Below are 13,364 nucleotides of genomic sequence, written 5' to 3' on the forward strand. Positions count from 1 at the left end.
TGACTATGGCTGCCATAGAATATGAAATCCTTGCTGACCATGAATAAAAGAAATGTTTAAAATGTTGTCAAATGATCTCCGCATAGATTTGTGTGTCTATATTTAAGCATTCAACTGTTTTAATTATGTCTGAAGTGACGTGTTAGAGCTTAACACCATCACTTTCTTCAAATATTTCACTAAGGATGAGGTACTTATGTGTAAAAGTAAAATAAATAAGTGTAAAAATAATGTGATGCAAGTTTTGAAAAAATAGATGTCTTTTACATTTAAGCTTTAGGCTAAATATTGATGAGGTTTGGTTACTGTGTAACTACACCCTCACTACACAGACTGCAGGTTGAGGCCCACGACGAATACCACATGAATCTATAGGTCCCTGCTATTTTTTCACCGTGGTGAGAAGGAGGGAGCACTGAGGAGAGACGGGAGGAGAGAAGTGCAACCCTGCAAACTTCAAAGACACAGCACAGCAGTATCAAAACTTGGAGATAAGGGTGGGCTCAATTTTCAGGGAGAAACTGAAGCTTCATCTGTCATCAAGTGGATCCGCAGAGGTCTGGAAGAGCTATGCAGAAAAAATATGGATGACTTGGATAAAACAAAGGATATCTTAATGCTCTGTATGTCAATCCACATTAGGACAGAAACATAGAAGACCAAAAACATGGAGAATGTGAATGGATATACTAAAGCTGCTGAGTGAATCTTCCTTTGCACAAGCAAAGCAGCTTTTATTTTTAAGAGCCACACAGCACTCTATGCTAATATAGGAGAAAGGATTATTTTTTTGCCCTGCTGTGGAGACTGCTCTGGAGGTGTCAGCCAGTTAAGCCTTCTCAAGCACATCTTAGCACAGGAGGGACTTTCTATCAGGGACTTTGAGCACAGTTTGTCCAGCTAAAAGGCAGTGCTGCTCCCCACTGCTCTTAAACAAACCAGCTTGGATCTGCTTAAGTTCTACGCCCAACAGAAAACATCTCTTAAGTCTGGGGTGTTCATATGACTTAAATCTTTGCTGGAGCCTTTATTGATCACGAACTTATTTGGGAATAAGCACTACAAGTTGGAAGGAACTGTGTTGAATGTTTCATTTTAACAGAAATAGTTGACTGTAATGTCCACTGGCATCTTCTTTCTGCACTTCACCTCACACTGAAATGTTTCCACAGAGATGAAACCTTTTCTGTGAGGTAAGAGTCAATAATCCTGTGTAAACTGGCTCCTCAGTTTTGTAGCCTGACCTCTGACCTCTCTGAACTGCATGAACTCAAAATGAACTGCACTTTTAATGCCACCTTAACTCCCCAGCTGGGTCTTGGATTGAGCCCAGGGACAGGAGCTGACGAGTCCCAAGGGAGAGGTAGTGGTGCTGGAGGTAGTGGTGGCTTGTGGGTGACATTCCTGCTTGGTACTACACTGATTATCATGTGTGTCGTGGGCATGTCCGGCAACACATACACACTTATTGTTACACGCTCAGCTGCTTTGCGACGCACAGGTTCTATGTACGTCTACATCATTAATTTAGCTCTGGCTGACCTGCTGTACCTCTGCACCATCCCTTTTGTAGTCTGCACCTACTTTGCCCACGACTGGCTGTTTGGTGAGGCCGGATGTCGCATCCTGCTGAGTCTCGACCTCCTCACCATGCATGCCAGTGTCTTCATTTTGGGTGTTATGAGCTTGGAACGGTATCGTGCTGTGGCTAAACCCTTCAGTGCACACAAGACCTCGTCCCGCAACCGACAGCTAGTGTCAGGAATTATTTGGGGGTTATCTTTTCTGCTAACGCTGCCCATGATGGTGATGATCCGACTCAGTGAGGGCAAACCCACTGTGGCTGGTTCAGTCAAGAGAATCTGCTATCCAACCTGGACCCCTGAGGCCTTCAAGGCTTATATCATTGCCCTGTTTTTCACCAGTGTTTTACTCCCTGGATTGGTAATTGTTGGACTGTATGCAGGGCTAGCTAGGCGCTACTGGGTAGCGCAGGCTAACTTAGGGGGTAGCAGCCACTCTGCCAGAAGGACACGTCTCAAACAAAAAGTCGTATCAATGATCTTTAGCATTGTAGTAGCTTACTGGGCTTGCTTCTTGCCTTTTTGGGGATGGCAGTTAGCCAAACTGTTCTCTCCAGAGTCCCTCAAAGCTTTGTCTCCAGCTGCTCATAATTATGTAAATTTCTTTGTCACATGTCTCACGTATGGAAACAGCTGTATAAATCCATTTCTCTACACTCTTCTGACTCGGAACTACAAAGATTATTTAGCACAGAAAGGACAGTCATCAGGATCCAGCGGGGCTGATCCCGGGTCAGCTGTGACAACCCCACTGCAGGACTTTTAGTGAATTAGCATTAACTGTCCAGTCATAATATGTTTTGATTCAGAGAGGCCATTTTTTATGATGTACATTGAGTTGACCGAGCTAAAACCCAACTTCCTCTCCTGTCTTAAAGAGAGAGTTAACTAGTCTTGTTAAGGTTTTGAGAAAGTAGAATTAGCTGAATTAACCAAACTTGACTGAATGCATTTAATAAACTAGACATTTAGCTGAATCAAATGCATTTCAATCACAATGACAAACATGGTTCTGCCTCCATTTACATTTCCTCAGTCTGACGAATCAGGTTAGGACGAATCATCTTATGAACTTTGTTCATTTTGTACCAAATTACATGAGATATCTCAAATGTTAAATAATGAATAAAATTATAAGTGCAGAGAGGCATGGACTAAACTGACTGGAATTCACTGTGTTCATTATTTTTGTTATGTTGTGTTAAGCAGATCTCTAGACATCTATGATTTACTGATATAGAGGTTGAAATGTGAGTATTTTATATTTGAAGTATTTGAATTGGCAGTTTAGTACAAAACAGAAAGGTTTTGAAGGCCTTTTTTTTTGGACAAAATACTGAACACAACAAAATGACCAGAAAATGTTCTGCAGTACCTTATCCATTTAAAAAAAATCATAAATACTTTTTATATACATTATCCACAGTTTCTGTAATTGATAAAATACAATGTGTAGTTTACAATAATGGAAAAAGTTGGTACCGTATTTTTACATATTTTTACTGTGTAACAATTAAAGTGAAACTGCTGTAAAAACAAAACAATAGAAAAGTGAATGAGAACTGTTTTCATATTCTTGTAATGGCCCAATTTGCCAACAGCTTTACAGACAAATACTTTTCATCTCTATCTATGAAATGTCGTTGCACTGTGCCACATTCCTCAGCCTCCAGACGCTTGTCTTTTGAGTCCTCCTGTAAATTGTCTGTGTAAGTGTGTGCTACATCTCCCACCTCACCTCCTTTTCCATGTCCACTTTTATTCTTTTTTTTTAACCTATTTCCTCATCACATATTAAAGATAATGACCAATACTATTCTGGGTTTTCTTTTTTCTACCTCTTTTTTAAATGTTGCATAACTTTAAAAAAAGAGGGAAAAATAATAATTCTGCTTTTGAATTACAGACATTGACAAAAATGCGTTGGCATCTTCTTTTAGTGTTTTTAAACACCCACTGATTTTACTCTTGTACGTTACAATGATATAAAAAAAAAAAACGGAAACAAGTCTGAAACATTTTTTAGAACATGTAGGTGTAAATTACATGTGGTGTTTCGTATTTGTGTATCAGAGGAAGTAAATGAAGAAGACTCTTTTCTTTTAGGGTTTTATTAACAAATCCAGCTTTGCTGAGCTGTCCTCCAACCATAGTAAGGTAAGATGTGCTGGGGCTCCATCTTAAGGCCATTTCCTCTCATTACAACATCAGCAATCTAAAGCAGTTGACATTTCCAGAGTTACTTTTCAGATTTCATATTAGCAGTCAAGCCTAATTTCAGCTATGGAAAAACATGAGAATGTTTTAGCAACAAGCAAAAGGTAGAGAGGTGAAGGGTTGGGGCTTAAGAAGAGGTCAGCCTCTACTTCAGCTTGAGGCCGATGATTCTCGCATCACCGCTCACATCGAAGTACTTGTACTTGACATCACCCAGGCGGTTGGGGAAGGTAATCATGCTGCCGTCAGGAAGCTTGATGTAAAATTCCTCGTTGTTGAAGTTGATGTAAAACTGAAGAAGTAAGAAAAAGCAAGAGGGAGAAAAAGAGAAGTGAATGACATTTATCTTTTGGTTAAAAGGATACCTTCAGGGTTTTTTAAGCTTGGGCTCAGACACGGACAGAACCTAAGCTGCTGTGGATGCAGTCAGCTGCAAATTTATTTTAGCCATCTATTAAAAAAACAAAAACCCAGGTTATAAATATCAATATCATATCAAGGATCAACTAGGTGACATGAGCACGACTGTGCGTGTTCCAAGCAGATTTTAAAAATACATGTGGACACAAATGCTACCCCTCAGCCTCCTAGTAGATACACCTATGGTATACACCTATATCAACCCTTGCTTGAGTTATCGCATTTACAGCCTTGGGTGTCCATGGCACCCTGGCCGCCTCTGTTTAACAGAGCCAACCATCTCCGGTTGTGCACATGGCTGAAGGCAAGATCAAACAGTAAGAATCTTCAAATTAAAAAACAAAACAAATCAGATGCTGATATTATATCATTTGCTTCTGGTGCTTTTACTCCTGCCTCTCCCAAACGTGGCCATGCATGCAGCTATCTACTACAGATAATTCACTGACCATAGATAAGTACTTCAAGCAATTCCCCTTCCAAGAAAGTAAACTAGTTCCTTGAATTTCGTTGTTACACAACTGAAAGAAAGCTGCAGTTTCGACAGAATATCCTCCTCCAGAAACATCCGGGGCAATCTTTCTCAACAGCTATTAACTTTTATGGGCCCATAAAGCCTGTCGTGATTACCCGTTGACCTAGCAGCCAACAGCGCAGGCACCAAACCCATTAATTACACCCTGATAGTCAAAGAAATGATAACAGCTTGGAAATGCAGTTCATTTACCCAGGGTGTGCTTTACCTGAATATTCTTTAAATTAAAGTGCAGCAGGTGTGTGTGTCTAAGAGTACAATTACATTTTTTAAAGCTATGAGCTATAAAACCTTGCCCATAGAGTGACATGCAAAGAGGTGATAATTCAATGGATCAGCAAATCAAGGCCCTGTCTTAGTTAACGTTATCATCTGACTGATATACACAACAGACATTGTAACTTTTATGAGCTTTCATTTATATTGTGAACTTGGCACTCAGTCCAGTAACACAGATGACGTTGTTCTCTGTCTTCTAGAGAACTGTGTTTTAGCATTTGCATTGATGTTAAGCTGGTTATGTCAGTGTGTAAAAGCCTTGCTTCTTAAACCATTCGAACCTCTTCAGAGTGTATTGTGTGTTGGTGACTACATTTTTCAGACGCCACACGTCTTCATACAAACCTTGCATTCTTCTCCACGTCTGAAAGGGAAGTTTGATTCGTGGATCTCGTCACCCCAGCTACCCCCGGATAAAGAGTTGAAGACGATGGTGTTGGAGTCTAACCGGGGGTTGAGGTGCATGGCGATGTTCTCACGATCATGACCGATGTTGATGGCAAAACTGCGACAGATGCGGGAAGGAGAGGATGGAACATGAACTCGACTCGCTGCTTCCTGACAGATAACTAAATCAACTTTGCTGTGTGAAATGGGCAGGACACTCTTAGCATGAACATCTTAGGAGAAGGACTCACCTGTCACCACTCTCGCCAGGCTTGACGCGGACTTTTAACTCCAAGCCCTGCTTGATTGACATATCATGGATTTTCTGTAAAGGAAAGCGACATAGGAATAGACACATTGAAAAATAAATCAATTCTTGCATTCTTTCAGAGCTTTATGGTGGGAACTAGTTTGCTTCTTAGAAGGAAGACGGGATGAAATAATGATAATAATAATAATAATAATAGGAAGATTTCAGTACTCATGCTCATTCTTGGATGATAAAACTCTTCCTTGTAGAAGTGTGTATAGATCTGGTCTATCAGTTTTATTTATTAAATTTTAGGAACTATCTATATGATGGTTTGAGACAGAGGAACTGCCATGAGCAAACTGATGATTAGCGCTCGTCTTATCTTAGCAGTTGATGATCAACCGAGGTAAAACAATGTACCCACGGCTGTAAAATTAACAAAACAGGAAGGTGTCGTATTTGTTCACTGACGTGGTCGCCATAAAAAAAAAAAACAACCCACCCACACAGTGATCTATAGCTCTTCAGACACTAGTCATATCTACCATGTCTTTGTACAATATGTGCCCATTAACAATTATACAAACAGACAAAACAAGCAAAGAAATGAAGTAAGGCTAAATCAAATGAGAATGAGAAACCCAACATGACATTTAAACAATGTTTAACAAAGTCAGTGAACCTGTTCACCTGATCAATAAAGCAATAAACTGTTCTTCTTTTCATCTGTTCTTCCTATTTATGTGCTGGGCATCACCTGATGGGCAAACGAGAACTTCATCATGCTGGACCCTATATTCCAGTCCTGCACCCACAGATTCCTCGGTTTAATCTGCTCACCCATTTCAGATTCATGCTGGTTTATCACTGACTTCACAGGGAATTTGATGGAAGATCATTAAGTCAAGCTATACATTATTAATCCCTCTGTGGGATTTGAATTATTCAGATTATTCAACTGTGGCATATGTTAAATCTTAGAATAGGATTTTTCTTCTGTTACCAGGCTGTGACTCGAGAATGATCTCTTATATACTTACAACTGTAAGGTGAGCACAGTCAGTGTAAGGGTTACGTATTTTCTTGACTGTTACTTAAAGCCTAAATTTGGTTATAGCCTCAGCAAAATCAAAATCAAAGGAAGATTCTCTATTGTATACAAACGGATGTTCACAGAATATATGTAGCCATCATCACTTCTATAAAACACGCTCTATTAATATTACTGGTTGATACACAAGCTTTGAGCTTTTTTATTCCTCGGGCTCATTAATATTCAGTCTATGCGTTTGAAATATATGACTATTTGACTATATGCAACGAGAATAGTAAACCATGAAACGGCAGAGTATGAGGTTCAGCCACAGAATCAAAGCAAATGGTCACATACATCAGGATAGAATATAATGCCACAAATAAGGTAGCAGATGCAGATTATTGTTCACGCAGAGAAAGTCCACGTACCATGGTGATGGTGTTCAGTGGATTGTGCTGACGGTCTGATCTTCAGTGGGTTATGCCTCCAGTGACAAGTCTGCAGGCAGGTGAGCGGTTTATATGGGGCAGGAAGGCTGTAAAAAAAAGGGTATGGCAATATCTGCCTGTCACTGAATCAACTTAGTAGTGCTGTGCAGTACTGTGATAAATGCAGCACCAATATTGCTGATACCAGTACCAATAGTTTAAACTCGTAGAGGTAGCATATGCAGGGGAAAGGAATGTGTCAAGACTCATGAAATTAATCATCATCAATCTGCAAATTCTAAACAGATTTTAATGATTGTTAAATCACTGTGATTTTTACTTTCCACAATAGTTAGTTCATTTAACAAAATGTACCTTATGGTTGAATAGCTGCTAAGAAACCACTACTAAGGAAAAGCAACAAGCAGAAGAGATTTGTTTGGGCTAAGTAACACAAGGAGTGGACATTAGACCAGTGGAAATCTGTGCTTTGGTCTGATGAGTCCAAATTTGAGATCTTTGGTCCACCCACTGTGTCTTTGGGTGATGCAGAAAAGGTGAATGGATGGTCTCTACATGCATGGTTCTCACTGTGAAGCACGGAGGAGGAGGTGTGATGGTGTGGGGGAGCTTTGCCGGTGACACTGTTGGAGATTTATTCAAAACTGAACCAGCATGGCTACCACAGCATCCTGCAGCCACATGCCATCCCATCTGCTTCACATTTAGTTGGATCATCATAAAATTTTCAACAGGACAACGACCCCAAACACACCTCCAGGCTGTGTAAGGACTATGTGACCAAGAAGGAGAGTGATGGAGTGCTGCACCAGATGGCCTGGCCTTCATAGTCACCTGACCTAAACCCAATTGAGATGGGTTTGGAAGAGATGGACCGCAGAGTGAAGGCAAAAGGGCCAACAAGTGTTCAGCATCTCTGGGAACTCCTTCAAGACTGTTGGAAAACCATTTCAGGTGACTCATCGAGCTTATTGATAGAATGCCAAGAGTGTGCAAAGCAGTAATGAAAGCAGAGGGTGACTATTTTGAATAATGTATAACAGCCATTGTCAAACTGTGGTACGGGCTCCCTCTAGTGGTACGTGGGGAGTCTCCAGAAATTTTTTTTAAAGATGACATAATATACCATGTTCTGACTAAGGTATTTCTGAAAAATTAAAACGTACTTTTCTGCTATCACGTCCGACATAAATGAAGACAGAAAACTAAACAGCAGTGACGTTTGTAGGGTTACTGAAGTTGGGCTAGCTGGTATATAATGATGTGCTATGTGGTGGTTCATACGTCGTTACTTAAAGACCGGATATCCCGCCTGCTGTGAATGTTTTAATGCAGTACAGTTGTTATTATTATCACTTGTCACATCCTGTTTATGACAGTTAAAATAAATAACATTAATATAGGAAATAAAATTGTCTGTGTAAACCGTATATGGTGGTAAATAGGCTTAAACTACTGTACTTTAATGTCGGTCATAAGGGTGGTACTTCCAGAGCCATATATTTTATGAGGTGGTATTCATTGTGAAAAGTTTGAGAACCACTGATCTATAATATTAAACATGTTTTGAGTTATTTCACACTTTTTGTTTACTACATAATTCCATACGTATTCATAGTTTTGATTCTTTCAGTGAGAATCTACAATGTAAATAGTCATAAAAATAAAACCAGCGAATGAGAAGGTGTGTCCAGACTGGATGTGTATATAGATCTCACTCTCTCTCTCTCTCTCTATCTATCTATCTATCTATCTATAGAGATACTTATGTATATTGATCAATATCTAAGGATAGATATTGATAGAGAGAGAGACCCTACCTAGAAACCACTGTGTTAAGGGGATTAAGTTGCATGAACAATAGGAAATATAGAAAAATAAATCTGGGAAACTTACTGGTGGAGGTTGATATTCAAGCCGTTCCTGAAAAAAATAAACTTCCAGATATAAGTACTTCAAACACTGAATGAAACAAAATATGACATTTATAACTCAGATTATTCTATTACTGAGATGTGGCACATGGAGAAGATCTTACACTCTAATGATACTTTTTTTCCCGTCAGGAAACACAGAGGACAGTATCTTGTCTGTGATGACAGTGAAGACTCAGTGGCAATGGGTGGGCAACTCCAGGCCTCGAGGGCTGGTCTCCTGCAGGTTTTAGATGTGTCCTTGAGCCAATACAGCTACAGAGTCAAATGGCTAAATCACCTCCTCAATATGTCTTGTAGTTCTCCAGATGCCTTTTAATGAACATTGACTGTACAAATATAGATGTATTTATTAGTTGTTAATTATCTCACAAGTCGTTGTTGCTCCTTTTAGCCACCACACGAACAAGTTCTTTGTTTACAGATGATTTATTCCAGGTTCGCCATCAGGATCGCTCAACGTCTTCATTGTGAGAACTAATTAAAATAAAGGCAATTGCATTTAGAAACATCACCATAAAAATATAATGCTACTTTAGCTTTTCTCACATATTCAGAGAAATTAAATAACGTATACCATCATGTGGCATGGTTTGCAATTACACTGTTATCAAAATAAACCCAGCCAATAAAAGTGTAGATGCATTTGAAGTCTTTTATTTTGAAAAATATTTATTTTGAAAAGAGGAAGTATGATCCTCTCTCTAACTTACCTTTAGAAGCAGTCCCGCCTTCCAATCATCGGATGACCATCACGCATTAGCTGGCTGGGTCGTTCACACTTTGAAAGTAAATGAGACAAGCGACAGGTGGTCCGTGCTGAACTGTCGGTCGCTTTGGTGAGTTTTAATACAGAAAAAAAGTGTTATAAACAAGTGTTTGCAATGTCCGAAAGCTGACTTGAAAACTTTAATGTTTTAAGTTAACGGGAGCACGAGCTCCCGCTAGTCGTCCGCTAATCGAACCTCGGATGCAGGAGGAACAATGCGGTTTTCGTCCTGGTCGCGGAACACTGGACCAGCTCTTTATCCTCTCGAGGATACTTGAGGGTGCATGGGAGTTTGCCCAACCAGTCTACATGTGTTTTGTGGACTTGGAGAAGGCATTCGACCGTGTCCCTCGGGGTGTCCTGTGGGAGGTGTTGCGGGAGTATGGGGTGTCTGGCCCATTGCTACGGGCCATTCGATCCCTATACAAGCAAGAGCTTGGTTCGCATTGCCGGCAATAAGTCGGACTCGTTCCCGGTGGGTGATGGGCTCCGCCAGGGCTGCCCTTTGTCACCGGTTCTGTTCATAATTTTTATGGACAGGATTTCTAGGCGCAGCCAAGTGGCGAAGGGCTTTCACTTTGGTGGCCTCAGAATCTCATCTCTGATCTTTGCGGATGATGTGGTTCTGTTGGCTTCATCGGGTGAGGGCCTCCAGATCGCACTGGAGCGGTTCGCAGCCGAGTGTGAAGCAGCGGGAATGAGGATCAGCACCTCCAAATCTGAGGCCATGGTTCTCAGCCGGAAAAGGGTGGAGTGCCCACTTCAGGTCGGGGATGAGTTCCTGCCCCAAGTGGAGGAGTTCAAGTATCTCGGGGTCTTGTTCGCGAGTGATGGGAGAAGGGAGCCGGAGATTGACAGACGGATTGGGGCTGCAGCTGCAGTAATGCAGACGCTGCACCGGTCCGTCGTGGTGAAGAGGGAGCTGAGTGTAAAAGCGAAGCTCTCAATTTACCGGTCGATCTACGTCCCTACCCTCACCTATGGCCACGAGCTGTGGGTAGTGACCGAAAGGACGAGATCGCGGATACAAGCGGCGGAAATGAGCTTCCTCCGAAGGGTGGCTGGCCTCTCCCTTAGAGATAGGGTGAGAAGTTCGGCCATCCGGGAGGGGCTCAGAGTAGAGCCGCTGCTGCTCCACATCGAAAGGAGCCAGCTGAGGTGGTTTGGGCATCTGACAAGGATGCCCCCTGGGCGCCTCCTGGGTGAGGTGTTCCAGGCATGTCCCACCGGGAGGAGGCCCCGGGGCAGATCCAGGACACGCTGGAGAGATTATATCTCTCGGCTGGCCTGGGAACGCCTTGGTGTTCCCCCGGACGAGCTGGAGGAGGTGGCTGGGGAGAGGGAGGTCTGGGCCTCTTTGCTTAGGCTGCTACCCCCGCGACCCGGCCCCGGATAAAGCGGATGAAGATGGATGGATGGATGGATGGGAGCACGAGCTAGAAAGGCCACGTGACTGTGTTCACGCGGATACCCCATCTTGGTGAGTTGAGACCACGTGCTTGCGAAAGAAGTATGCTAGTCTCTTGCTAAAATGAGCATTTTGCTAACGACAATTTTTTGTGTTTAAAAGCAATAGAAACGATTTTTGTGTTAGAATCTGTTTTTACCAGATTTGAATTTTGGTTCACAAGGATGTAACGAAGCACCTTTGTTCTTTATATACTATTTGTGGTGAATGTAATGTTTGTTTGATGTAAAATTTATATTTTGGTGGTTTACTGTGTGAAAGTGTGAAAGTTGCAGTAAATTCTATGCCATCATACACAGTAGCGGTTTTTGATACGGGCGACACGGGCGGTTGCCCGGAGCGGCATCATGGTGGGGGGCGGCATCACGGCATCGGCAAAAAAACCCCCCAAAATTGCTGGTATTCATGCTGCCCCGACATCAGCCAGCACATATCGGGAATGGCATAGGCACCGATCGGCTTTCTATCGCCCATTTGCTGCGAGTAATGGGCGCCCTCCGTTTGCGAGGTGCACCTGCTGCTTGCGCACAACTTGCAAAATAAAACAAAATAAAAACAAACCAACAAACACGAAAACACCAGACATTATGATACAGACTTATAATTTGCACCGATGTTTTTTCGAAATTCTATACGCAAAAAGTGAGCGCGAGAGCCCTCGGTGCGCCTGCTCGCTGCTGAAGTCAAAGTAAACTTTATTGTCATCTCCGCTACATACAGTCCAGTATATAGAGAGACGAGACGACGAGGCTCCAGTGACAGCAGTGCAAATAAAAAGCAATAAATATATACTCTATAATATAGAGTAAGAAAATAAATATACACTTTAGGTTAATCAATAACAATTTAAAATTTATAATTTACAGTTTGATGATTTAAAGTCTCACACGCAACCCTTCAAAAGGGGAGGGGGCCGGCTGCTTCCAAATAGAGCACTTTTATTTGGAAACTGCTTTTCAGATTTTAGCGTTGTACAGTGAAATCAAAAACCACAAGAGGTTTTCCCAATTGTACTTTCGCTTCTCAAACCAATCTGGCTGATCTTCTTTGATAACAGCAAGGATTACTTATTGAATATTTTAGGGTTACCCCTGGAATTATTGGACCGTCATTGGTCTAAGAGAAAGACAGAAGTTATAGCAATTATATACTTATTTTTTAAGAACTCGTGCTTGTCTGTGATCCTGAGTTATACACTATAAAAGCAGGCGTACCTTAACTTAAAATCTGATACTGGCACATCCAACACAATGTGCACGTTAGCATATGCTACTTCCGGTGCGGAAACTCCTGTGGGGAGATTTGTTTCCGGTGTCGTATTCGCGCCTTGTTTGCGGTCCAAAACATGTTAAGCAAATGAATGAATCAAGCAGCGATTTACATTTCTATAGATGTCTTGGGCATTTACCCAATATATCTGTAAATGATGTTCATCGACTTGTCGATATTTTCCCCCCGCACCTCAGAGCAAAAGAGAAAAGGGATTCAAATTTTTTATTTCTCAATATCTGTAAACAGCGGTCCCTCATTTATCACGGGTGTTCTGCAATAGCCGTAGGCTGCCGGGGATTCCCATGATGCATTGAGTTTTTCCTTTCCAGTCACCTTTCTCACTTACTATGTGTTAATAGACCTCTCTGCATTGAATCATATCTGTTATTAATCTCTGTCTCTCTTCCACAGCATGTCTTTATCCTGTCTTCCTTCTCTCACCTCAACCAGTCGCAGCAGATGGCTGCCCCTCCCTGAGCCTGGTTCTGCTGGAGGTTTATTCCTGTTAAAAGGGAGTTTTTCCTCCCCACCATCGCCAAAGTGCTTGCTCATAGGGGGTCATATGATTGTTGGGTTTTTCTCTGTATCTACTGTACAATATAAAGCGCCTTGAGGTGATTTTGTTGTGATTTGGCGCTATATAAATAAAATTGAATTGAATTGATCGGCTTTTCTGCCACAAGTCCCATCTTTCTTGTTTGTTTATTGCCCACTTTGCGGCACGTTTAAGCGTGATAAGCTGTTGTTAGAATGTATTTAATG

At 41.6% G+C, this 13,364-nt stretch overlaps 2 protein-coding genes across 2 annotated transcripts; one reads left to right on the forward strand and one right to left on the reverse strand.

Moving 5' to 3' along the window:
- Nucleotides 1–27: 27 nt before the first annotated feature.
- Nucleotides 28–2,751, forward strand: uts2r4 (urotensin-2 receptor 4). Its single transcript, XM_085163307.1, has one exon. The coding sequence runs from the start codon at nt 1,276–1,278 to the stop codon at nt 2,347–2,349; it is 1,074 nt and encodes a 357-aa protein (XP_085019433.1). The 5' UTR covers nt 28–1,275; the 3' UTR covers nt 2,350–2,751.
- A 927-nt stretch (nt 2,752–3,678) lies between these two features.
- lgals2b (galectin 2b) lies at nt 3,679–9,082 on the reverse strand. The gene is made up of 5 exons (XM_085163309.1): nt 9,056–9,082; nt 7,139–7,245; nt 5,673–5,746; nt 5,380–5,539; nt 3,679–4,092 (listed from the first exon to the last, which is right to left on the reverse strand). The coding sequence occupies exons 2-5, from the start codon at nt 7,139–7,141 to the stop codon at nt 3,946–3,948; spliced, it is 384 nt and encodes a 127-aa protein (XP_085019435.1). The 5' UTR covers nt 7,142–7,245; nt 9,056–9,082; the 3' UTR covers nt 3,679–3,945.
- Nucleotides 9,083–13,364: the final 4,282 nt, after the last annotated feature.

The sequence above is a fragment of the Neolamprologus multifasciatus genome, chromosome 6, assembly GCF_963576455.1.
Source record: "Neolamprologus multifasciatus chromosome 6, fNeoMul1.2, whole genome shotgun sequence".
Taxonomy (NCBI): domain Eukaryota; kingdom Metazoa; phylum Chordata; class Actinopteri; order Cichliformes; family Cichlidae; genus Neolamprologus; species Neolamprologus multifasciatus.